The sequence below is a fragment of the Meriones unguiculatus genome, chromosome 14 (genome assembly GCF_030254825.1).
Source record: "Meriones unguiculatus strain TT.TT164.6M chromosome 14, Bangor_MerUng_6.1, whole genome shotgun sequence".
Lineage (NCBI taxonomy): Eukaryota > Metazoa > Chordata > Mammalia > Rodentia > Muridae > Meriones > Meriones unguiculatus.
Window position 1 is genome coordinate 68,267,087 of NC_083361.1, and position 26,897 is coordinate 68,293,983.

A 26,897-nucleotide genomic window follows, 5' to 3' on the forward strand; every position below is an offset into this window, starting at 1 on the left:
ACTGCTCAGATCAGCCGGATCCCGGCATACATCTTCCATGAGAACCACCTCACAGGCTTGGTTGAATTGTAGGGAGGCGAGTCGGTGTGCATGCATGAACTGGGTGGTGCACATCTGTAACCCAGGCGCTTGGGATGCAGTCTAAATACTAAGTTCAAAGCCAGCCTGGGCTACTTGCCCGGACCAATGGACATAATGGAGATGAAGTGGGGACATGAGTTTGGCTTGTTTTAATAACCAGGGCTGGACTGTGATGGCATGGTAGTACGCTTTGAAGGGGAAACGCTTGGGCTTGGTTTGCCGGGACAGTTAACCTTGTTCTCAGTGTTAAGAGGGTTTTCTGCTGGGTGCAGTGACTCCACAATCACAGGGAGTTAGGGATAGCTTAGCTGGCCGCGCTTGCTCAGCACACACAGTACTCAGGTCTGACCCCAGCATCCCATAAACTGGGTGTGGTAGTTCACCAGTGTGATCTCCGCTTTCTGGAGGTGGAGACGGGAGGGTAAAAGCTCATGGTCATCTTTGGCTAGAGTTTGAGGATAGTCTGGGCTACATGAGATCTAGTCAAAAATAAAGAGAAAGCCATGCATCGTGGAGAAATGTCTTTAATCCCAGCACTGAGGAGGCAGAGGCAGGCAACCCTTTGAACTTAAGGCCAGCCAGGGCTACATAAAGAAACCCTATCTTGCTAGTTGGTGGTGGTGCACACCTTTAATCCCAGCACTTGGGAGGCAGAAGCAGGAGGATCTCTGTGAGGCCAGCCTGGTCCACAGAGCAAATTCCAGGACAGTCAGGGCTACATAGAGAAACCCTGTGAGACCCCAAAGCATTAGCATTTCCTCCTGGACTCAAGAACACCACCAGAACACGGGGTTTCCTGGTACGGCCAGAAAAAGAAAAAAAGTTGTCTTTCTTACTTTTTTAAAACCAGTAACTTGCCAGCCGGCACTTCCTTCTGACCCAGTGGTCAGAATTATGTTACATGCCAATCCTTGAGCCACTTATTGGCAGGGGTGGGGGATGGGTGAATTTGACCCCCAGGTGACATTCGGATTGTTGTAACTGGCAAAATGCTACTGGCATCAAATGGGAAGAATGCGGTATACTATGATATCCTGGGGTGGACAGGATGTCCCCACCACAAAGGATTATGGTCCAAACTATCAGGGTGAGCCCTGAGCTAGGTCTGTTTCCCACTAAACATCAATTTTCTTTGCTGGACAGGAGCCAAACCCATTTAGCCAGTGAGCCACAGTCCCCGGCAGCCTCCCGGTTCATGCCAATCCATCTCCCCTCAGGAGGTAGCCAGCTCTGTAGCAACAGGAAGCTTTACAGTAAGACTTCCATCAGACAGAATTAGAAGGCACCTCCCAGACTTTCTTCTGTCTCCAGATGCTCTGACAACCTGCCTTGTCCTTCAAGAAGCCAGGAGCAGGGTGGTGCTGGGTGGGGCTGGTTTGGCGCACTAATGCAGAGGAACCACGCCCACAGTGACGGGGAGGCATTGCTCTGCAAGTTCGCAGGAGTGCTTGTTGGATGACCTCAGAAAGTGGCTCAGCCCATTGAGCTGCAGACTGAGGTTCCGGGCTAACACTGGATGAGAGGAGGTCTAGGGAGCACCTGGCATGCAGTGGGCACTAAATGAGTCACACGGCAAGGGGGAACCAATGACAGATACTGCAGAGGAGGACCCAGGAGGGCTTAGTGACCTAGCAGGGGCCAGGAAACACAGCCCAGAAGGCAAGGCCGGGCCAAGGATCTGTTCCGCCCAAGGCCCCTGGATACCCAGCAGTAGGATCCATAAACGCCTGAGGAAACAAAGGCTGGACTTTAAGGCCCCCACTTCTGGCAGGACGATGGGGGTGGCCAGTGTTTAGGCCTAACTGTGCCCCTCTCTTGTAGACCCCATGATGGAGCTGGCAGGCCCCGACCCCTCTGAACTTGACAGCCAACAGGAAATGGAAGACTTCGAGGAAAACGCCTACACCTACAGCAGTGTGGACAGCAGCGCGGAGGCCAGCACCCTCACTGAGCAGGCCATGAAAGAGATGGCCTACTACAATGTGCTATAGCAGGCCAGCCGAGTGGGTGGGGAGGGCACAGGGTGAGACCCACATACTGAGGGCGGCGCCTCTGCAGCCCAGAACCAAGCTACTGTCCACTGCCCAGCCCTCCCTCCCCACCCACCCTCAGTCATTTGCACCACTAGGGACCTTTAGACCAAATGGAGACTGTACTACTGTCCTCGAAGGGAGCTGGGCACAGGCCTAGGCATCCCAGTGAGGGAAAAGGTAACCAGGAGGTCCACATCTGGTTCTCCTTGGCCTGCTGCTGTGGGGGGTAGGGAAAATGCTAGTGAGGCCTCTTACAGGCACAGGGCACACACTTAGGTCTTTTCCAAGCCACCTCAGGCCCAGAGGGGCTCTTCTGGAAGAGAATGCTTGAGCCAGGTCTTGTCTCTCTTCCACACCAACTCTGGCCTTTAAGGACATCTGTGCTCCTGCACGGGTCAGCACTGCCCACCCCCACCCTGCTCAGACCCAAGAACCTCTTCCCTTCCCCTGTCACTCAAGAACCAGGCAGGGCACTCTGCTTTCTACCTCCTGGGACCCCCTTGCTCCATGCAGGCATGCATGCGGCCCTGGCCCTGCCTGAGGGAGAGCTGGGGAGCCCAGCCTGCAGAGCACCCTCCCAGCCAGCCTACAGAGCACCCTAGCCCTGTGTTTGAAAGAATGTCCCTAATGTGCATTTCCAACAAATCTCATCCAGTTTCATCCCAAGCTAAGGTACCAGCCACAGCACCCTCACCCAACAAAATCAGGATAATGGAGTAGGGAAGGGCAACATATCTCTGGGACCAAGAGAGGCTGTCCCCAGGGGAAGCCAAGGAAGACCACCCGTGGGAAGAGGGGAACTAGAATGTTCGCTTTATTATTATTATTATTTGAGTGAGCAGGTGTGTGAGGAGTGGGTAAGTTGACATTCAGGAAGAGCAACATATTTAAAATGAAACTTGAAGACCAGAGATGGGGGGGGATTTGCTTTGATCAAGTGAGGATATTTTGAAGGCGATTTGTTTTCCTTTCCAACCCTCTTGTCTATCATCTTTGATGGAGAGGTGGGTGTTTTTGTTTGTGCCTAAGTTTTCTTGTGTGCTTCCTGCTTCCCTTACCTAATGCAACCAGGCCTGATGGGACTTGGGCCCAGAAGGGACTACTGCCCTGGCCCAGGAGGTATGTCACTAGCAGGGGGCCTCAGGAGAGAAGGGGAGGCCGAAAGCCTTCCTGGCCCTCTCCAGCCAGTGGCTGTGTGTCATCCATGAGGCCAGCTGCTTCACCTGTCTGCACTCTCCCCCAACCCATCCTCCAGATAGTGACTAGCACACTCAGATGCTCCAGAGCACCCAGACCCCTGCCCACAAACCCCAAGGCCTCCAAGGGGAAGAGCAGGCAGGGCTAACCCTGAAAAGGCACAGATGAAGCCACCAGCTTTGGCTGAGAAACCAAGAGGGGGAACCAGCTTGGGTAGAGGGTGCTTATTTGAAGCCCAACTGCCCCCAAGCCTGCATCCATAAAGGAAACACCAAGCCAGGCCTCAGGGCAACTGCTTAAAACACAGCGGCCCAAGTGTGGTTTCCCAAGGCTCCCGGCCTCCCAGGTGCCCATCACAATGACCCTCAGGTGGCAGTGATTAGGCGTCACTGTATGAAGACATTCTTTTCCTGCTGAGCAGAAGGCGTCACCCCTGCAAACTACCTCTTTCCACAATGACTTTCTCCCCTGGTACCAAAAAAGCAGCCTGCACCTCCTCCTCCCTCCTCTCCTGCCAACGCAGTAGCCTTGGCCTTGGCAACAGAAGGGAGGGTCTGGCCGGGTGGGTCTCTCATCGTCTCCTAGCCTGCCGCTGGCACAACCCTCTGAGGGGGTACCACCACACAAACCCTGCCCTGTGCCTGGGCAGTGTGGAGAGGCAGGCACAGTGCACAGTGGGAGCCGGGGGTGGTCCTAGCAAGGCTCCCGCCTCACCCCCACCCAGCCTCCCGGAGGGTGGCTCAGAAGCCCTGGCCGAATTCCACTCTAACTTATTTTGACTTGTATACAAACCAACTGTTTAGCCAGTCCACTTGTGCAGAGCTCTACTGTGTTCCTATGTTCCTGTTTAAAAGAGAAGTTTACTTAGCAATAATTATAAATAAATGGATATTCTTTAGTGAGGTGACTGCACCTGCTTCTTCCCGCTGCGCTGGGAGGTCCCTCTCCACAGGGAGGTCCGAACAAGGCTCCCCTGTCACATCCAGCCACCTGACCTGCCAGACAACTAGGGGGGCATGCTCCAAGCCCCCAGGATGGGTTCTGTTGTTTGAGACAAGGTCTCTGTGACCCAGATCTACGTGTGGGGGGCTGGGGTACAGATGTGCTCTCCCAGGCCAGGCTTCTTCTCCAGTACTGTTTTTAGTTTTGAGGTTTGAGACAGGGTCTCACTATCTACCCCTGGCTGGCCTAGACCTCAACTGGCCTCCTGCCCTTGCTTCCTGAAGCAGGATGACAACTATGTGTGCATACACCTGGCTTTTCGGTTTTTTGTTTTTTTGTTTCTTTTTTTTTCTCGAGACAGAAACTTCAAACTCAGTGTTCTTTCTGCCTCAGCCTGCAAAGTGCTGGGATTACAGGCACACACCACTATACCCACCTTCTTCCCCCCAAATATTCCCACTCTGAGTTGTGGCCAGGGGCGGGAGTGGCAGCTAATCAGCTAAGAGCTGATTGATCTCCCAGAGGGCCCAGGTTCAATTCCCACCACACGTGGCAGCTCACACCTGTCTTCTGACTGATTCCTGGAGATCCAGTGCCCTCTTCTGGACCTCAGTTGGCCCTGCATGCATGTGGTACACAGACATACATGCAGGCAAAATACACATGCTGCAGATGATAGTTGCCAGAGGCTTGACCTGACTCCTGGTACTGCATACTGCATACTGTGGCACACGCCTACGATCCCAATGTTCGAGGGCGGAAATGGGAGGTTAAGATGTTCAAGGCTGTCCTCAACTACATAGAAGGCTAGCCTAGTGTATAAAAAAACATGTCGGAAAAAAGGAAAGGTGGATGACGGGGGGCCTGAGAATACAGCTTAGTGATCTTAGTAATAAAATGCTTTCCTAAACTCAATTTCCAGCATGACTCCCCCAGATCAACTCTGGATACAGAGAACTAACTATACTATGGAAAAAAAAAAAAGCTACACAACTCTTCCAAGAAGCAGAGAGAGAGAAGCATGAGGATAGTGTGTATATGGCTGGGGGCAACTTTTCAACACCTTACTTTTTTAGTTGTGCCAAAGTGTGGTGAAGAAGAACCTGAGGGTGGGAACAGGGGACCCTTAACACACACAGACCCCAAGAAGCCCGGGCAGTCCTATAAATAAATAAAAGAACAGGGCTGGGGGTGCAGGTCCGTGGGGGGATGTTTGCTTGGTGCTCACAAAGTTCAGGGTTACACTCTCCACTAAAAAGGTGCACGTGTTAATAATATCTAGAACATCCCAAAATGATGCTCCCCAGATGGAGAGAGGTAGCTAGAAGGGATCACGTCAGGAAGTTCTTTGTGAGCCTCAGCTGCCTCTTTCTGCTCAAGGACAAACACTGCTAACAATTTTACGAAGAACCCGTGGCATTGCCCATAAATCTAGCAACTCCGGTATAGCTTGTATAGAGTGCTTGAGGCCCTCAGACTGCCTTGTTCCCTCATGAATGGTGGCCCTCTAGATGACCTATTAACAGCCTGAGGCACCCCAACCCTGTCCCTGGGGCATTCTGCCAGCTGCTTCCTCCCACTCAGGGACAAACACAGCAAGACCGTTTTTTTTTTTTTTTTTTTTTTTTTGCGAAGAGCTTTTTAGTAGCTAAATATGGCACCATGTGATTCAGAGCAATATAAATTACAGTATGCAAAACACACTGACGGGCTGAGGTAAGCTCACCGTTTCTGCCTCACATCCACCGTGAGGGAGAACACTCACATACTTTAAAAAAAAAGAATCTCCATCATAAAAAAATGTCCCCTAAAAGGCCACCAGAGAGAGGGTCCATGAGGGTCACCCTCTACCGTGTACAGAGCACCCACTGTTTGCTGGGTGCCGTCCGCCCCTACTGCTTGCCCAGAGCTCTGTCCAGGTTGCTCTTAATGGTGTCCAGGAAGTCTGTGGTGTTCAGGAAGTGCTCATTCAGCTTCACACTGCCAAGAGAACATCAGGGGCGACTCAACAGCCAAGCCCTTCCCAGGCACACCAGACCTCAGGCACCAAGAATGACCTTCTCCCGCCACCACGCCCAGGTCCCACTTTGCCGTTAGCCCACTGCTGAAGGGCCAGAAGTCACCAGAGAGTGACAAGCCACTGGACATAGGCCTCATAGGCAAAGTTGGAAGAGGAGATCAGAGAAACTGAGCAACTCCCAATGGGCATCAACTCAGGCCTGCTCTAGGAGGCTTGGCCTGAGCCATTTCCCAGGACTGGTCCTGCCGGGAGCCCCAGGCAGCTGTGCAGATTCATGAGAGCGTCTCCACGTGGGGTCCCCTGCCCTCCTCCCACCTGCTGAGGTCTCAGGCCCTGTTTCCCAAAGCACACACTTGCTGAGGCCATGGATGCAGCCGGCCAGGTCCTTGGTCATAGCTCCACCCTCCACAGTCTCAACGCACACCTTCTCCAGAGTCTGCGCAAACCTGTAGGGTGAGGGGGAAGCTGCAGAGTGAGGCCCTGGCATGCTGGCCAGAGCCTCGGGCTGCACCAGCTTAAGCCCTCCCCGTGAGCTCACCGGATGAGGTCCTGGTTCCCATCCAGCTTCCCTCGGTGCTCTAGACCCCGTGTCCAGGCAAAGATGCTGGCGATAGGGTTGGTACTGGTGGGCCGGCCCTGGGAACAGGCCACAGGATCAACAGCTGAGCCCCAGATACAGATGGCCACCTCCAGACCGATAGATTTGGCTCATCCTCCCACCTTAAGGGCTTCCGACCTTCAGGCGCACACATTTACCTTCTGGTGCTCTCGGTAATGGCGTGTGACTGTCCCGTGAGCAGCCTCGGCCTCGATTGTCTTCCCGTCAGGGCAGACCAGCACAGACGTCATCAGGCCAAGGGAGCCAAAGCCTGGGGGTAGGCAGATCTCCCCTCAGGGCTTCCGCTCAGAACCCTTCATCTTAGGCTGGAAGCCTTCTCATCTTCTGACCCCACCCCAGCAGCTCAGGGGACAGTGACACCCACACGGGTGGCTATCTCCAGGTTGCTAGCGACTATCTATGTGTGCGCCCTTTCCCGACCCCGTAGCCTGAGGTAGTCAGTTCTGCAGCCTCCCAGAACACCATTTCAAGCAGAAATAAGCTGCCATCACTATTCTGCAAAGACCACTGTTTCCGCTGCTGTTAGAGCACTCTCAAACTTTGTGATTTATTTCCAGATGTCCCCAAATCCAGATTTCAGCTGGAATGACTTTGTTGTCAAGGACTCTGGGGAATTAAAAAACTCCCCCAAGACCTACAAGGCCCAAAGGAAAAAAAAAAGTAGGGAACTTACATAAGAAAAAGATTCGGCTCAGTTTTGTTTTCTGGTTTTGGTTTTGTTTTACATGTATTTGTTTTTATTTTGTGTAGGGGACGGTGCAGATGTGCCAGTGTGTGTGTAAAGGTCAGAGGACAGATTATAAGGATCTGTTTTCTCCAGCATGTAAGTTCCAGAGATCAAGCTGTCAGCTTGGCTACAAGTGCCTTCACCCACTGAGCCATCTCCACGGTCCTTTTTCTGTTTTATTTTGTTTGACTCTACAACCCAAGCTGGCCTTAAATTCACAGCCTCATGAGTGCTGAGATTACAAGTGTGAGGCACCCGTGCTGCCTGATAACCCTGAACCCCTTTTCTCTATTAAAACGGCCTTGGAACACCCCTGGACTCACCGGCCACTTAGTCTGGCCTGTCTCAAAAAATAAGGCAGGGGGAAGACAAGACAGCTCGGCTGAAAAAGGTTCTTGCCACCAAGGCTGACAACCTGAGTTCAGTCTCTGGGACCCACATGGTAGAGAGAACCAAGTCCTACATGATGCCCCCTGACCTCCACTGTAAATAAATAAAGGCCCCTGGCTACAGGTCAGTAGTAGTGCACTTGCCTGGCTCTCGTGAGGTCCTATATATAATCCCCAGTACTGCTAGATAAATAAATTATAGATACATCAAAAATTTTATGTAGCTCCGGCTGTCCTAAAACTCAGTATGTACTTAAACTCACAGATCCGCCGCCTCTGGTTATAATGCTGCTGTCTGGCCTTATAAATGAGTGGTGGGGGGGGGGTTGTTTTCCTTTTGGTTTTTTGAGACAGGGTTTCTCTGTGTAGTCCTGGCTGTCCTGGACTCACTCTGTAGACCAGGCTGGTCTCGAACTCACGAAGATCTGCCTGCCTCTGCCTCCCGAGTGCTGGGATTAAAGACATGTGCCACCATGCCTGGCAAATGTAATTTTTAAAAATATATATTAAAAATAATAATGGAGAGCACAATAGAAGGCACCTAATATCAATTCTGGCCACCACAGGGGAAAATACACACACACACACACACACACACACACACCTCCTATGACTCTTTGAGGAGTCCATGCCTGTGTTTTTGGGTATATCTTACTTTCTTCTCCAGAGCCTCTCTTTTACTTAACAGTTGTGCTTACAATCATATTGAAATCTTTTAATTAAAAACAAAAAATTGGGGCTGGAGAGATGGCTCAGCGGTTAAGAGCACTGTCTGCTCTTCCGGAGGCTCCGAGTTCAACTCCCAGCACCCACCCAGTGGCTCACAATCCTCTCTCCTGGGATCTGATGCCCTCTTCTGGTGTGCTGCTATACGTGGCGCTCCTATGAATACAATAAATAAATGGGTGCGCGCCTTTGAGCCCAGCACTCGGAAGCACAGGCAGGCGGATCTCTGAGTACGAGCACTGGTCTACAGGGCGGGTTCCAGGACGGCCGGGGCTCCGCAGAGAAACCCTGGGGGGATAGGGAGGCCCGGTCCATCCTACCTTGGGCCAGGATGTCAGACTGCACGTCCCCATCGTAGTTCTTGCAGGCCCACACAAAGCCGCCCGAGGACTTGAGCACCTGCGCCACCATGTCGTCGATGAGCCGGTGCTCGTACCAGATCTTGTTCTTATCAAAGTCAGTCTTATAGTGCCTGGGGGGTGGGGGGAGGCGAAGGGGCTTGTCTCAAGGAGAGGGCAGGTTGCCGGCAGGTCAGGGACCCCTCCCTGAACCTCAAAGCTGAACCAAGCACGCCCGGAGAGCGACCGCCCCAGGTGAAGCAGGGATGGAGCTGGCGGGCGGGCTGCGGGGCCCTCCGCAAGCGGCAGAGCTCGTTACTTGTCAAAGATCTCCTGGAAGATGTCCTTGAAACGCCCGTCGTAGGCCTTCAGGATGGTGTTCTTGGTGCTCAAGTACAGAGGCCACTTCTTCTGGAGGGCGTACTGGAAACAGCTGTGCGCGAAGCCCGAGATGGACTGTGGGGAGAGCGGGCACGCCACGGCCCCCGGCCTGAGGACTGCCAGTCCGCCCACGGGGCCAGGGCCAGCATCACCTCCCCAACCCCTGCCGCCAGGGAGCGAGCCCCTGTTGTTCTGGCTGGCTCATCTTCTCCCCCCGGACTTCTGGGAGCTCAGACCCCCGCGCCAACTTCACTCTGGACAGTTCTCTCTGCCTCACAATTCCTAGACCTCACGGTTGGCGCAGGCCTAGTGAAGCCACCCATGGCCAGGCCGGATCTCGTGTCATCCAATCAGAGCCCTTTTTCCATGGCCATCAGCGATTGGCTCGAAGGCGGTCAGGTGACCCAACCCCGGCCAACGCAAGGAGGCGCCCTTTTCTGACCAGCTGGCGTGACAACGAGGCCAACAGAAGCAAAGAAAGCTACCGCGTGGGCGGAGGTGGAGATGGGCAGGGGAGGAGGGCGGCCCGGGCCTTACCTCATCCGTGTTGTACATCCCCATGCCCACGCCGCCGGCGGGGAAGTTGAACACCTCCCATTCCTTGCCGCCGCTGCCGTCCTTCGGCGTGAAGACAATCTTGAAGGTGCCAGCTCGATCTACCACGAAGTCTGTGGCCTTGTACTGCCGAGAGGAGAGGCAGTTGGGGCCAGCGCTTCCCCGAGGGGGCGCAGGAGTCAACAGACTGTGTCTCCACCACGCCCGGCCTACCTGGTCACCGTGGGCATGTCTGCCAATAGTGATGGGCTTGGTCCAGCCAGGGACGAGGCGAGGGATGTTTTTGCAGATGATTGGCTCTCTGAAGACTGTTCCCCCAAGGATGTTCCGGATGGTTCCGTTAGGGCTCTTCCACATCTTCTTCAGCTTGAACTCTGTGAGGACAGGGAGAAGACAGACCCACCACAGCTCCACCTCTTCAACCAGAATGCACCCAAGCCAAAACAGAGCTAGACGGGGGGCCCACCCACCATCCTGGAGGAGGCGCAAGAAGCTAGACTCCAGAGCAGACGTTCTCAACCTGGAGGTCAGACGACCCTTACACCATCTGAAAACAGATACTTGCAGCATGACTCATTAACAGTAGCAAACCTACAGCGTGAGGTAACAACGAAAATAATTTTATGGTTGGGGGTCACCACAGCATGAAGAACGGTGTTAATAGGCCTCAGCAGTAGGAAGGCTGTCGTAAGGCTTTAAGTATGAGACCCCTGGAATCTTCCAGTTTTGACTGGGAGGCTTACAAAACGAGCCTCAGCCTGAGCTGTGAAATGAAATCCCGACCATGCCGGGTTGTCATTAAATAAGTTGTCTGACTCAGGTCCGCAGGGAGGTTGCTCAGCGAAGGGAAAGGGGCAGCTTCCCTCCAGCCCATCCTGCCCAAGACACGAAGACCTCCTCCATGAAAGAATGAGCTACAGACCCTGCACTGGGCTGGAGGCAGTGGTCGGTGGCACAGTGCTTGCCTAGCACACACAGGATCCAAGTTTTTCTCTCAGTGCTTTCATAGCAATGTTGTTGTTGTTTTTGTTGTTGTTGTTTAATTCCAGGAACATCAAGGAAAAGAGCTCAGGACTATAAAAGAGCTCAGTGTGCTAAAGGCGGGTGGTCTGGGTTTTTCTTTGTTGTTGTTTTGCAGGGCCGGGGACTGAATACCCAAGGCCTTAATGCATGGTAGACAAGGGTTCCATCCCTGAGCTACCCTCTCAGTTTTGGAAACTATCTGGAATGCTCGTTCCTAGCTTCCTCCTTCTGCAGAAATTAGGGAAGAAAAGTCCGAAAGCATCTTTTGTTGTTGTTGTTGTTGAAGCCTGAGGACAATTTTATTAGAGTTTAAGAGAAAAAAAAACAAAAACAAAAAAGAGAGGCAAGCTGTAAATCTCAGTGGCTGCCAGGAGAACGGAAATGGAGAGAGGAGGAGAAAAGGCCATGCTGTGTGTGGTGAGGATAATGGAGCAGCCACATGGCAAGAGACAGGGAGTCCTCAGAAGATGCCGCCAGTTCCAGGGAAGGCAAGTTTAGCCTTTCACCAGCCCCACAGCATCATGGCACGCACCCTCCCCCAGGCTGCACAGCCTCTGCACACCCTCTACCAGCCTGCCACCCAGGCCATCAGAAGGGAGGCTGTTAAAGAGCTCCGGGTCTGTCTCCTTCCTCCCTGGAGCTGCTGGTGCAAGCCATACAGCATAGCAGAGATTCCGCCTTCCTGGTCTCCAGGAGAGCTGCCCAGGAGGCTGGTCCCTAATCACACCTCCGCCAGCGGCATCACAGCAACATCGACAGCTTTTCCCCAGCGTGACTGGGCTGACCCACAGTCCTCATCACCAGCCCCAGGGAGGCTCAGCCCTGGAGCGCCCGCCCATCTCCCGGTCTCGTAAGGAGTGACGCAGCCAAATGCCTCCATCAAAGTGTGAAGGCCCAGGAGCCTCCCAGCCTCTGTGACCCCACCGCCCTCATACCTTCCACTCGGGCTTCGTCAGGGGTGATTGTGGCGCACTTGACAGCCACGCTGTACTTCTGGGTGGCCAGTGCCGAGTCAATGGTGACCTGGTCATTGGTCTGGTCACGGTTTGGGAGCCCGAGGTCAAAATACTTGAGCTGGACATCCACGTGAGGCAGGATGAGCTAGGAAGGAGAAAGCCCAAGAGAAGTGTCAAGCCGGACGACTGATTTGGGCAGGATGCCAAGGCATGAGAAATCAGCTGGTCAGGCGAAGGAGGAGGGAAACCTAGCATGGGTAGGGCCCAGGAGAGCTGGGACTCCAAAAGGTAAGCCAGGCTTTGTTCCTCAGAAGGAAGCCGGTGTGAGCACCTCCTGCCACACCAGGGACTCATGAAGTCCGCTAAATCCCCAGTCTACGCAGTGGGGTCCCCTTCTCCTCAAGCGCTCTGTGATCTTTTTGTTTGTTTGTTTTTGTTTTTGTTTTTTGAGACAGAGTTTCTCTGTGTAGCCTTGGCAGTTCTGGAACTCCTTCTGTAGACCAGGCTGGCCTCAGACTCATATCAATCCACCTGCCTCTGCCTCCCCGGTGCTGGAATCAAAGGTGTGCACCACCATGGCCCAGACATGGTAATTCCAGCACTTGGGCAGCTGAGGCAAAAGTATCAGGAGTTTGGGGCCAGCCTGGGCTACACAGTTAAGACCCTGTCTCTGACTGGAGAGATGGCTAGGCAGTTAAGAGTGTATACTGCTCCTGCAGAGGGCCCACCTGTAACTCCAGCCCCAGGGAATTCTGCCACCTCTGGTTGATGCGGGAACTGGCACTCATGTGCATACCCACACTCATCCACACAGGCATACACATCAAAAATAAGTCTTTATTGTTGTGTTGTTGCTGCTGCTGCTGCTGCTGCTGTTAAGACAGGGTCTCACTACATGGTCCTGGCTACCTGGAACTCAGAGACCTGCCTGCCTCCGCCTCATGAGTACCGGGTTAAAAGGCGAGCCACCATGTCTAGTGCATGTCTGTCTGTTTTGTTTGCATGTATGTGTCTGTGCATAGGCATGCCTGGTGTCTGTGAAGACAGAAGAGGGTATTGGACAGTTGGGAGCTGCCGTGTTGTTGCTGGGAATTGAACCTGGCTGGTCTGTAAGTAAAATAAGTGCCATCTCTCCAGCCCTGCTAAAATATTAACAAACAAACAAATAAACAAAGATGGAAGGTGGTGGCACATGCCTTTGATCCCAGCATTTGGGAGGCAGAGGCAGGCGGATAATGTGAGCTAGAGGCTAGCCTGGTCTATAGAGCTAGTTCCAGGGCAGCCAAGGCTATACAGAGAAACCGTCTCAGGGAAGAGGGAGGGAGCCCTGTCTCACAGCCAGTATGGTAGCACATGACTGAGTAATTCCTGCATTCAGAAGTCTGAAGCAGGGGGTTACTGTGAGTTTGAAGACAGCCTGGGTTCCAGAGTGAGACTTCAGCTTTTAAAAAAATAATAACTTTAAAAAAAGGAAAGGTGACTGGACGGATGGCTCAGGGGTTACAAGCACTTATTCCTCCTGCAGAAAACTGAGGTTCTGATCCCAGCACCCACATGACAGCTCACAACCACCCATAACTCCCACTCCAGGCAATCTGACACCTTCTTCTGACCCGTGAAGGCACCGGGCACACGTATGGTACAGACCCATGCACACAGACAAAATGTTTACATACATGAAATCAATAAATCTAAACTAACTTTTTTAATTAAAAGAAAAACCTGGAGTGAAGGTTCAGTGGTTGGGAGCCATAGCGTGGCTTTTTTTCTTTGTCCTTTTCTCTTAAAAAACAAAAAACAGAGATGTGGAACGGACAAGCTCACTCACCGGGTGAAGGCCCTCACTGCCAAGCCTGACAATTTGTGTCTAGTCCCTGGGTCTCACACGGTAGGAGAGAACTGACAAGTCCTCTGACCTCCACGTGTGCACCAAGGCACACGAACAAATGTATGTAATAAAAAGCTTATAAAAGAAGAAGAAAGAAGATTTGAAAAGCTTGCACACTTCAGCACCAGCGAGAGGCGCAGACTGCTTGGGACAGAACTGGCTGACAAAGAACCTTTAATGTGGTTACATAAGGAAGGTGGGGCAGAAAGTGAAAGACGGGACTCGTGGGGACCTGGCACCTGATGGGACTGACCATCTACCCGGCACCTGATGGGACTGACCATCTACCCACGGCCCACTGAAGGAGGGGCGCTACCTTCTCCTTGATGAACTGCCAGATGATGCGGGTCATCTCATCGCCGTCCATCTCCACCACGGGCTTCTCCACCTTGATCCTCTTGTCAGCATCTAGAATTGGGCACAGGGCAGGTCACATCCCTGGCCGGGGTCAGCAGCAGGGAGTCCTCCTCCCAGCCAGTTCAACCCTGCAAACAGCCAGGGCTGCGATGGCCCCACAGCAGCTCCAGCTCCCGCTTTGCACATGGAGGACAGCCATATAGAGCTTAAGCCTTCATCCTACCCTGCTTAAGGGGCTGAGGCCAGCCTGGCCAATCAGATCCTCTCCCCTCAGAAGCTGAAGAGGCCAGGGGAGAACCACAGCCCAGCATGAAGTCAGGTTTCCTGATTGCCCAGGGTCCCTGCCCGCAAATCCTCAGTCTCCCACTTCAGCTCAGCACTCCCCCCCCCCCCCCCCCCCCCCGCAATCCTGTGTCTTTCAAATACAGTCCTCTCACAGTCACTAAGTCTGACTGTTGCCTGCCACCTGGGAGAAATGTGCAGATCCACAGTGAGGGCACAGGCGGCTGACAACAATCCAGGCACCATCTGAGTGCAAAACAGACCCAAGGGGAGTGTCCCCGGGGCCATCTTGTTTGGTTTTGGAGACAGGGTCACACTTAGCCCAGGTACTTGAACTCTCTGTATAGCCAAGGATGGCCTTGAATATCTTCCTGCCTCTACCTCCCAGGTCTGGGATTACCTGCCTGCACTACCTCACTGGCTTGCTAGTTTGTTTATGGCATCTACATATGTAGCCCAATCTGGTCTCTTATTGTATACTGCCTAAAACATTTTTTTTTAAGATTTATTTATTTATTATGTATACAATGTTCTATCTGCAGGTACACCTGCATGCCAGAAGAGGGCACCAGATCTCACTATAGATGGTGGTGAGTACCCTGTGGTTGCTGGGAATTGAACTCAGGACAGTGCTCCTAAACTCTGAGCCATCTCTCCAGCCCCTAGCCACAAACTCTTAATCCTCCTGCCTTGACTTCCAAAATACTAAGATTACAGGGCATATAATACCTAGCTCATTGCTTCCATTTTACTTATTTTTTTATAAAAGTTTTTTTTTAATTATTTTTTAATTTAATTTTCTGTGCATTGGCATTTTGCCTCAATGTTGTGTCTGTGTGAAGGTGTCAGATCCCCTGGAACTGGAGTTCAGACAGTTGTGAGCTGCACGTGAGTGCTGGGAACTGAACTTGGATCTTCTGGAAGAGTAGCCAGTGCTCTAACAGCTGAACCATCTCTCCAGCCTCTCACTGCTTCCATTTTAAACATGAGGAAACTGAGGCTCACTCGGGGAGATGAGCAGCTTACTGCCCCAGGTCCCAAGAACACAGCAAGGCCCGGAGGACTTGGACCTTCCTCACTGGGAACACGGCTTATGGCACCTGAGAAGGGAACTCAGCCAAGCGGGCTCAGGTGAATCAGTCATTCTAGAAAAGTATCAAAACCCCAACAAGGGCAGGCAAGATGGCTCATGGGTAAAGGAGCTTGCCACCTAGACTGACAGCCTGAGTTTGATCTCCAGGACACACATAGTGAAAGGAGAGAACCAGCTTGTCCAAGTTGTTCTCTCTCTCTCTCTCTCTCTCTCAAACACACACACACACACTTAAAATTTTTTAACATTTATTTATTTGTGTATATAAGTGTTCTGCCTTCGTGTATGTTAAATTTTGTAACGTATTTGTTATGCATAGGGTGCTTTGCCTGCACGCATGTATGTGCACCACACACATGTAGTATCTGAGGTCAGACACTACAGATCTGACCTGGACCTGGAGTTACAGGTGTTTGTTGGTCGCTACACGAACGCTGGGAATGAAACCCAGGCCCTCCGTAGGAGCAGTAAGTGCTCCTAACTGCTGACGGGTCTCTCCAGCTCCTTAAAAGGATTTGTAAAGAACCTCAACAAGTTGGCTTAGGGTTCAGCTGATGAAATGCTTTTTGGCACTCATGAAGCCTTGGCCTCAGTCCCCAACATTCCATAAACTGCAGGTGGTGGCAAGTGCCAGCAATGCAGCACTCAGGAGGAGGAAGTAAAACCTAACCTCGAGGTAAGACTAGACTGTGATACCTGAAAGTTTATCCAGAAGGAAGGGGCAAGCCTAATGAATGGGCCTTAAACACATTATTGCCCCACTCCACGCTCAGCCATTTGACTCATAGCACCCTTGACTGTGAACCTCGTACAAAGTGAGCAAATCAGATCACTTCCCAAAGACCAATGAGTTTGTACGAGGGAGAGACAGGACACACACACACACACACACACACACACACACACACACACACAGAACCTTAAGAGCTAGGGAGTGTGGTTAGTGTCAGAGGCAAGACAGAATCCCCTCCCTGGATCAGTGTTCCTTGTCCTCATGCTTCAGATGCCAAAAGCAGACGTAAACTAGCCCTCTCCCAAGGCAGACATGGCTGGCTTTATTAACATCCCCAAGATGCATGGGGATCTTCAACCCAAGCTACAGAATTTAACTTTAGTCTCAAGCTTAAGTGGGAAGGGCCTGAGACAGTCTGCTGGACAGAATTTACTTAGCTTCTAGAAGCTCCTATGGAGAGTTAATTTAAAAAACAAAAGGCTTGTCAGATTTTTTTTTTTTTTTTTTGGTAAAAATTTACGCCTACTTCATAAACCAGTTTTTAGGGTCTCAACTCCAACACCCGAAAAACACAGCCCTTCGCCAACAGGGCACCTGCCCTCAGCCGGGGGAGGGGTGGCCAAAGTCCAGATCACAGCCTGAGGTACCTGTGTGTGTGCACAGAATTAGAGAGCACAGGACCAATTTATTCACATGGCAACCCGGTGCTAACTAAGCATCCTTGACACTCTGATGTTAGGAAACCGCACAGGGAGGAAGGGGGAGAGGCAGAGAGAGGAAGGGAAAGGAAGAGGGAAGAGAAGGGAGCAGATAACACGGAGAAACACGGCTGTCAGACTCCAGGAGGCCAAGGCTTCCTAGAGGAGCTGGGCGCAGCGACCGGAGCCCAGGCCAGCCAGACCCTCTTGCTTTGTCATTGAAATTGATGTGGTTTTCCCTGATACCAAAAAACCGAAACCCAGAGCTTTGCATATAATCACCCCAAACTCTCATCCACTGAACTCCACCCCTGGGGTGGTTTGAATAAGAATGGCTCCCAAAGGTTCACAGTCATCAGGGAGGGGCACTATTTGAGAAGGACTAGGAGGTGTGGCCTTGTTAACTGGGGGGTGAGCTTTGAGATTTTAAAAGCCGAGGTCTACAACCAGGTTTCACTGTTAGCTACTTCTGCACCACACCTGCTGGATGTCATGCTTCCCACGACGATCACGGACTAAGCCCCTGAAGGCCATAAGCAAGCCCCTGGTTAAATGCTCTCCTAAAGAGTTGCATTGGTCATGGTTTCTCTTCACAGCAATAGAACACTAATTAAGACAACCCCTGTTCTTTAAAAAAAAGTCTTTTTTCCCCTTACTGGATGCTGGGGGTAGGAACTCACAGCCCACACAGGTTATCAAGCAAGCCCTCTACCCTCATCTGGATAGTGGATTTTTGTTGTTATTGTTGTTCTGTTGGGGTTTTGGTTTTGGGGTGGAGTGACCGGGTCTTACCAGGTAGCTCAGGTTGGCCTTTAACTCTATACCCAGGATAGCCTCAAATGGAAAAGTTTTGCTGCCTTTGCCTCCTGCGTATTGGGGATTACCAGCATCAATACCACCGACCTCGTTCAGGTAGTAGCATTTGTGAAATATCCATTGGTGACTAACAGTTTTTGTTGTTTTGTTTTTTTGTTTCTCTGTGAAACAGAGCTCTGGATGTACTGTAAACTAGGCTGGCCTCCCACTCACAGAGATCTGCCTGTCTCTGCCTCCAAGAAGTGCTGGGATTAAAAGTGTGCACCACCACACCCAGCATAGTGACTAATGTTTAAAAAAAAAAAAATCAAGAGACAGGATAGGGAGACGGCTGGGCTGCTGTTATTTTTGAGGGGGCCCAGGTTTGATTCCCCCCCATGTAGCCAGGCTTTCAGATACTTTATTGGGTTGTTTTTTTCTACCTCCCTACACTAGGTAGGAGAGAAAGGAGGTTAGGAAGAGGGTGAAAAAAAGAAGAGGGGAAAGAGGGTGTCAATATTGTTAGACTACTTCCTGCTAATTAGGGGCATGGAGTTCCTTAGAACAAGTTTGATCTTCCTCATTAGGGTAACTCCAACCAGCAATCCAGCAAACAGCAGCAGCAGGGGAAACAGCAGCCCCTGAGGTTCTGGGGCTCTGGCATTTATATATCCTCTGAAGAGTCCCCAGAATTCCAAACATAACTATCTGCAGCTGTCAAAAAACACGACCCTGCCAGAGCTCTAGACAAATCATTGTTAGCTGCTGTGGACAAACAGGAGCAGCCCCGTATCTCATACCTGGGACTGAAACAAAAACATATTCACATAACATTTCTGTGTTGTTCTTTTTTTTATAATTTGTTTTTATTTTATGTTCATTGGTGTTTTGCCTGATGGAGTTACAGAAAGATGTGAGCTGTCATGTGGATCCTGGGACTTGAACCCAGGTCCATCTGGAAGAACAGGCAGTGCTCCTAACCACTGGGCCATCTCTTGGACCCACATTTCTGTGTTTTTAAAGAAACCAAAATTCTCACTACACACCCAACGAGATGGCTCACAGCTGCCTGTAACTCTGGTTCCAGGGGATCTGATGCCCTCTTCTGATATCCTTGGGCACCGCACATACACGGTATACATATAAACATACATGCAGGTAAAACATTCATACACATAAAATATTTTAATTTGAGGCGCTGGGCAGATGGCTCAGAGGGTAAGAATACATACTCTCCTTCCATAGAATTTGAGTTGGTTCCCAGCACCTATGTCAGGCAGCTTACAACCTCCTGTAGGGATTAATATGTGCTCAGTACCCCCTGCATATACACCTAATTCAAAATAAAATAAATCAGGAGAGTGGGGTTGGGACTGGAACTCAGCTGGCAGAGTACTTGCCTAGTATGGACAAGGCCCAGAGTTCAGTCTTCAGCCCTGCACAGAGCTTGCAGGATCAGAAATTCAAGGTCATCCCTGACTACATATGGAATTCAAGGCCAGCCTAGGCTCCAACCAGGAGAGATCATTTCTCACTCTTTCCGTGAAGATGAAGTGTAAAATAGCGAGAAACTGAACCAGGTGTGATGTTGCAGTCCTGCAATCTCGGCACTCAGGGGGCTGAGACAGGAGGACTACCTGGAGTCCAAGACCAGCCCAGGAGTGCGGCTTAATGGTGGAGCACTTGCACAGCCTGGGCGAAGTCCTGGGTTCTGTTAGCAACACGGCCAAAAAGAAACCAACAAACAGAACAAAACCCAGAGACAAATTCAAAGCAGGGACTGGAAAAGGATGCTTGCTCACCCGTGTTCCCCACAGCATCACTCACAGCAGCTAAAAGGTAGTACCTGCCGTGAGTGAGCGAATGAATAAGCAAAACATGGTTTGTACATCCATGAGCTATTATTCAGACTCAGAAGAAAGAGAAAAGGAAATCCTGTCATCTGCCACACAGGTGAGCCCTGATGTAGCAGAATTTCAATTCAGAACATGGCTGCTTTGGCAAGAGATCACATCCAAAGACCTTCTAGGTCTGTATGATCCAGCTGGAATACAGACAGGCCTTTAATCCCTGCACTCAGGAAACAGAGGCACGCAGATCTTTTTTGAGTTTTAGCCAGTGCTGTTCCAGCAGTTCGGTTGAGTCAATGAGCTGAGAAGCAGTGCAGTGGAGTTTAGTTTGTGGGAGTTGAATTTGTGGGATTCAGAGGCAGTTTGTACCAGGAGAGTTCTACAGAGAGAAGTTGAAGAGAGAACAAACTAGACACGAGTGAAGACATAATGTGCCTGAGAATGAGAAAGAGACGGATCAGAACAGATTGGTAGTTTGAGGCAAAGCAGAACAATTCAGTGAGAAGCTAGGAGAAGCCAGTTTTAATCAGTCAGCTTGGAAAGGAGTTTAAGCCAGAACAGCTGAGTTGAACCAGCCAAAAAGAGTTCAGAAAGAACTAGAGAGGGTGAGCTTATTCAGCCATCTCAGAGGCTGAAAACATTCTAGGCCTAGATTAGATTTTGCAGAGACTAGAAGCTTCCGGGACTAGGTCTGGGTTAGCAGAAAGCCTCTGAGATGACAATTAAATCTGGCAAATACCTTAACACCATAAAGACAGTATATAACACAAAATATGACAATTATGCAGGGTACGATGGTGCACACCTTTAATCCCAGCACTCAGAAGGCAGAGGCAGGTAGCTCTCTGAGCTCGAGGCCAGACTGGTCTATAAAGCCAGTTTCAGGACAACCACTGTCACACAGAGAAACCCTGTATCAAAAGAAAGGAACAAAGAAAAATCCTGCAGGATTCTACTTATACAGTGAGTGGTTCTCAACCTTCCTAATGCTGAAACCCTCTAATCTTCATGTTGTGGTGCTCCCCCTCACCATAAAATTATCTTTGTTGCTCCTTTATAATTGTATTTTTGCTACTGTTACGGATCAAAATGTAAATCCTTTTGGAGATACAGGTTTTCCAAGGGGGTTCCAACTCGCAGGCTGAGAACTACTGACCTAGAACATTTAAGCACAGAGAAGAGATGGACAGTATCTGCCAGAGGCTAAAAGAGGGTGGAGATGGGGAGTTACTGTTTCATAAATACAGTTTCAGTTTTGCAAGATGAAAAGGTTCTGGAGATGTCTGGGGCTGGTGGCTACAAAGTAACAAAGTAACAATGCTGACCACCACTAAAGGAAGATAGTGGAAGGAGGATAAGGATATATTGTGTGGATTATGAACTTATCAAAGAATAAATTTAAATATACTGTTAAAATAAAAAAGAAAGAAACTGTCAAAGTCTAAGTAAAAGATATTCTAGAGCCAGAGACAGCCCAGCCTGACCACCTGAGTTCAATTCCTGGATTCCACCTGGTGGAAAGACTCAACTCTGGCAAGTGTCCTCTTTCATCCAAGTGCTGAGGCAGGTATGTACACACACACACACACACACACACACACTCTCTCTCTCTCTCTCTCTCTCTCAACGTAAAAAATATATATATTCTAAAAAGGAGCAGTACCCAAGCCTTTCTGAAAACTTCCAAAGCGACACCCAGCTTGAATCTCCTAAGAGCCTACGTTCCAAGCCCAGCATTGCAAAAGATAAATGAAACATGGGGGCTGAAGAGATGATCAGAAGGTAAGACCTAAGCTTGATTCCCAGCACCCAGATGGCGGCTCACAACCACCTGTAACTCCAGTTCCAGGGGTTCTCACCTCCACAGACACCAGACATGCCCAAAGCACATGTTGTGCACACAGACAATTACTTGTATGTAATATATATATATACATATATATAGTGTGTGTGTGTGTGTGTGTGTTTCTGTGTAGCCCTACTTGTCCTGGAATTCACTCACTCAAACTCACAGAGACCCCCCTGCCTCTGCCTCCCAAGTGCTGGAACTAAAGGTGTGCACCACCATCTCTCAATAAATACAAATAAACAGATCTAAAAAAAATAAATAAACCCATAAATCTGATTGCAGTACATCCTGTGAAACCCTGCAGAACTTTCTTCTTCCCTGAAAATAAAAATCAAAGTCCTCAAAACGGCCTACAAGTTGAGGGTGTGGCCCAGGTGACAAGCATGTCTTCCTCATTTGATTGTCCGCACAAACACACAAGGGAGGACAGAGAGCTGAGTGGTGTGACTCAGTAGAGGGCTTGCCTAGCTTACATGAACCCCAGCATTGCATAAGCCACGCATGTGGACACATCTGTAATCCCAACATTTAGGAGGTGGAGGCAGAGGAATCAGAAGTTCAAAGCCATCCTCCAAAACATAGGGAGTTCAAAGCAAGCTTGGGGAACATGAAAACGTATGTGTAAGATCATGACCTGAAGGGGCTGGAGAGATGGCTTAGCAGCTAAGAGTACTGACTGCTCTTCCTGGATTCTGGAAGAGGACCTGGGTTCAATTCCCAGCACCCACGTGGCAGCTCACAACTGTCTATAACTCCTATTCCAGCAGATCTGACACGCTCACATAGAGATACATGTCGTCAAAGACCAATGTACATAAAATTTTAAAAGACCATGACCTGAAACCAGAAGCTGCCCTCTACCAGGATTCTCAGAGCGGGATTTCTTTGCTTTTTATTATTATTATTATTGTTTGTTTTTTTGAAACAGGGTCTCTCTGTGTAGCTCTGGCTGTCCTGGAACTCACTCTATAGACCAGGCTGGCCTTGAACTCAGGATCTGCCTGCCTCTCTCTCCGTAGGGCTGGGATTAAAGGCGTGAGCCAACTCCACCCAACCAGAGTGGGATTTCGAAAAGCTGTCATCGGCAGAGGGGAAAAAATGATGGTACAAAATGGAGCCCTCAAGTCCATTTGTCCATGCTGCTATCCTACTGGAAAAATGTAAATGAAGACACAACCTCACAGTGCCCCACTTCTCCATAAGGGATATGCTCCAGTGCCCAGTGGGCACGGTAGACAGCTCTGAACATGTGTGACGTACTTTCTCCTATACATACATTCCATGATAAGGTTTATCCCTCTAATCAGAAACAGTGAATGATTAACAGTAACTAATAAACTAGGACAATCATAGTGATATACTCCGAGTTACATAAATGTGTTCCCTTTAGGGAAAAAAAAAAATCCTGCCACTGCCACAGACCTCAGCACACAGTTCGAGCAGCCTGGGCACCTGCAGGTTCCTCCCTCCCTCCATTTAAAGAGTCAGCTTCCTCCCTTGCTCAGGCTTCACTGTCTGAGTCTGTCCTCTCTGCCCCTCTCAGACCTTCCCACACGCCTTACACCTTTGCTGCTGCTTCTCAGCCCTTCCGATATTTATTACATCTATTTACTCTGGGTGCGCACCCACACTGCGGTGTACCTTCTGAGGTCAGAGGGCAACTGGACAACTTGTGGGAGTCCGTTCTCTCCTTCCACCATGTGGGTCCTGGGGATCAAACCCAGGTCACCAGGCTTGGCAGCGAGTGCCTTTGTCCACTGCACATCTTTCTGGCCCTTCTCCTTACTTCATGACTATGAGTCACACTGGCCAACTACCTTCTTCAGTGCCTGTCCCCTCCACACTACAACTAAAGCCCAAAGGCAGAACTCTTCCCCGCTCCTATTCCCCACTCTGTCCCCCAGGCCTGGCATAGTGTCTGGCCCACAAAAGGAAGTAAATGCGCTAAAGCCATCAGTCAAGGACAAAGGTAGGACGGGGCTGCCTGGGCTCACTTCCTGTTTTGAGGACTGCATTCCCTCCTTTCCCGCTGCCTAGGGCCATTGCCACACATAAGCAGGGGTCTCCTGTGATGGGCACCCTGCCCAGAGCAGCTCACAGAGTAGATGGCTAGCAATAATCTGGGCTGAAGGTGTGACTCAGTGATTGAAGCCTTGCCTTGCCTTGCACCTGAGAATCCCTGGGGTGGGTCTCCAGCACCTGGGGAGGGGGAGAGCTTGCACCCAGGTATCAAGGTACATGCCTGTAATCCTTCCTACTCAGGAGGCTGAGGCTCAAAATTAAGTTTAAAGAGAGCCGGAGACTGCAGACTGAACGGAGAGCGCTTGCTCGCTTGCTTGCCCTGTGTGAGATTCGGTCTAAACTCCAAAGCAAGCTGCGGTTTCCTGGCTTCATTCAAGAAGCTAGCTGTTCCTAGAGTCTAGCAAAGCGGAGGGTAGGATGAGCCCCAGAGGCCTCAACTAAAGGCGGAAAACTTGGGGGCAGCCAAGTCTTTCTCCAGCTTCCTAGCGCTGAGAGCCTTTAATACAGCTCCTCGCGTTGTGATGACCCCAACCATAAAAGCATTCTGCTGCTACTTCATAACTAAGTTTCTGCTGTTGAATGTAACTGTGTGATACGTGACCCCAAATGGGTGGTGACCCACAGGTTGAGACCTGCTGTTCTAGAGCTTTCCCTCAAAACCTTGCTGGGTCAAACAAAAGCACCCAAACCAGCTCTGGAGGAAGCTGACACAACAGAGGACAGGACACAGACACACAGATAACTCTTGGGTCTGCAAAACTTGACGAAGGGCTGTGAGATGGAGGGCAAAGGTGGAAGAAAAATGTCAGTTCCACGAGGCTGACCTCTGACCTCCATACATGTACTGTAGCATGTACACACACACACAAACACACACATTACATGTGTCTCTCACACATAATAAATAATAAAGTTTTTTTTTAACGCCCTGATGCTCAGCCATTGGATCTTAGACACTGGGATTGTTTGTCCCCTCCAAGGGTGCAGGGCTGGCGGGACAGCTTCCTGGTCCAGCCACCAAGACCTACCTAAAAGTGGGGCTAGAGAGATGGCACAGCAGTTAAGAGCACTTACTGTTCTTGTAGAGGGCCCAAGTTCAATTCCCAGCACCCACATGGCAGCCCACAAGCATCCATAACTGCACTTTCTGGGGATCCAGTGCCCTTTTTTGGCCTCTATGGACACTAGGGTCACATGTGGTGTACACACATCATTTGGGCGAACACAGATACAAACTAAAGTACATTAAGTTTTTGGTGATACATCTGAAAAAGTCAAGGTGAGGAAATGACAACGTTTCTAGCCAGGACTAGAAAAGGGAGTCTAAATAAGTGCTGTCCCTAGAGAATCTGAGCCAAAAGCCTTCCCGAATTCTAATTATCAGAAGGGCCAGCAAGCAGCTGCTAGAGGAATCAAGTAGGAGAGACACGGGATGGCTTGTTTTTGTTTTGTTTTGTTTTGAATCCTCACCTCCCTTGGAGACCTTCAGGAAGAACCTTCCAATGGCTGCTTTTTAAAATGTGTATCCAGCTGGACGGTGGTGGCGCACACCTTAATCCCAGCACTAGGGAGGCAGAGACGGACAGATCTCTGAGTTTGAGTCTAGCCTGGTCTACAGAGCGAGTTCCAGGACAGCCAGGGCTACATACAGACACCTTCTATCTCAAAAAACCAAAATAAATAAAATGTGTATCCAAATTCAGGATCCTAAAGGAGCTTTATTTTGTTAGTGTGGTTTCTTAGGGTAGTTTGATTTTACCATTACCATTTTACCAGAAACCCCCGCCCCCGCAAAAAAAACAAACGATGAAAAAGAAAACACTGGAAGCCTTTAACTTCTACATTGTGCTGCTGGGCTGCCTTCTAGGCGTCCTGGAGGCCTAACCACTTGATCGGGTCCCAGAAGCACAAAAGCAGAAATGTCCCTTTCTCCTTGGGAAAGGGGAGGGTCAGGACTCCCGCCCTCTCCCTCCTCCTGGCCCCCAGCTCTGGTCAGCTGTTTCCACACAGTTAAAGATTACCACTCTAGCCAGGACAAACCCCACAGCCAGACGCACCCCCTCTTCCTCATTCTCTTGGCTAACCCCAAGGGGCTTTGGGCCAGGTCAGGATAGAATTTCCCGTGGCAACAGGCATCAAAAAAGGCCACCAAGGGCTGTACATTGTTCCCTGTCTTTTGTACCAGGGCGTTGAGTAGCCAGGGTGTAGCAAGACGCCCATATGCCAGCTTGAGCACTCCCTTGGTAACGGAGACTCTTAAGACATGCTCATTTTGCATGAGTTGAGCCTTCACGTCTAACAAGCGAGCTGAAGGCAACGCAGACCTCGTGGGAACGACTGACAGGAAAAAAAAGGGGGGGGGGGGACAATGCGCGTGCACTGCCAGCTTGTATGCTACTCCCACTCACACGCGGACCCACTCACACGCGGCGGGTGGTGGGCCCCAGGGGAAAGGCCAGGACACGGCCCCAGACAGCCTCCAGGCACAGCGAAGGCTGGGGGAGTGGCGGCCAAACAAAAGTGGGGGGGAAATAGAAGGGCCATTCCTCCAGCTGTCGAGTAAAGATTCCGAAAATAGCTGGCTGACGTGGGCCTGCGGGAGAGGAGGGACGTGAGTGCGCCGGGGGTTGGAGCGAAGGGGAAGTGGAGGCCTCTCCGCGTCGCCTTTGTCTGAGCCGGGACTGCGGGGTGACCCTCCCCCGTCTAGGGCAGCAGCAGGCCTCCCCCGCCCCTCAGGGTCGCTTGTCCCCTCCATGGGCCCAGGGGAGTCAGGATACCCCTCTCCGGATCCAGTCACCCCCCCCCCCCCCGAGAACGCTTCCTCGGAATAGCTGGAGAACCCCAGCCAGGACAGGACCCAACAATCAGGCCCCCAACCGCCACTATCCTCCCGCGTCTCCACCCCTGCGCCTGCAGCAGCCTGGACGCGCCCGGCGCGGGAGCCCAGAGGGAGGCCACCTCTTCCCCCCATCCTCCCCCCCAGCCCTCCCGTTCCCCGGCCGCCTGCGTGTCGCGAGTGGCGCTCCCCGGTCCCCCTCCCGGGACGTCGCCACGTCGCAGCACTGCCCGCGCGCCCGCCCCCCGGACTCCCCACCCACCCACCCCCCGGCGCGGCACTCACAGTGGCGCCGCGGCTGCTCCGGCCGGATGGGGACGGTCAGGGCGGCCGGGGCCCAGGTCCTCGCCGATCCCGGGGCTCTGCAGAGCGAGCGCGCGGCCCGCAGGTAGCCGGCCATCCCAAGCACGCACGCGAGGTCCGAGCGCGCCGCTGCACCGGGCTGGGCGGCGAGGACTCGGCGAGCCCGGGTGGCGGGGACCCGACCGGGGCGGGGCTGCGCAGCCT

General features: G+C 51.3%; 2 protein-coding genes across 4 annotated transcripts in view; one reads left to right on the forward strand and one right to left on the reverse strand.

Moving 5' to 3' along the window:
- Window positions 1–4,209, forward strand: part of Znf710 (zinc finger protein 710) — a 66,984-nt gene extending 62,775 nt beyond the window's left edge. For all 3 annotated transcript variants that reach the window (XM_021653733.2, XM_021653732.2, XM_021653731.2), the window contains exon 5: window positions 1,903–4,209. In XM_021653733.2, the coding sequence (XP_021509408.1) occupies window positions 1,903–2,072 (170 nt within the window). In that variant the 3' untranslated portion in view covers window positions 2,073–4,209. The remainder of the gene's footprint in view (window positions 1–1,902) is intronic.
- A 1,758-nt stretch (window positions 4,210–5,967) lies between these two features.
- Window positions 5,968–26,866, reverse strand: Idh2 (isocitrate dehydrogenase (NADP(+)) 2). Its single transcript, XM_021653739.2, has 11 exons — window positions 26,676–26,866; window positions 14,192–14,283; window positions 11,967–12,132; window positions 10,222–10,382; window positions 9,991–10,134; window positions 9,392–9,528; window positions 9,055–9,206; window positions 7,030–7,142; window positions 6,812–6,909; window positions 6,627–6,719; window positions 5,968–6,233 (listed from the first exon to the last, which is right to left on the reverse strand). Exons 1-11 carry the CDS (start codon window positions 26,788–26,790, stop codon window positions 6,146–6,148), a joined length of 1,359 nt encoding a protein of 452 aa, XP_021509414.1. The 5' UTR covers window positions 26,791–26,866; the 3' UTR covers window positions 5,968–6,145.
- Between the last annotated feature and the right edge of the window lie 31 nt (window positions 26,867–26,897).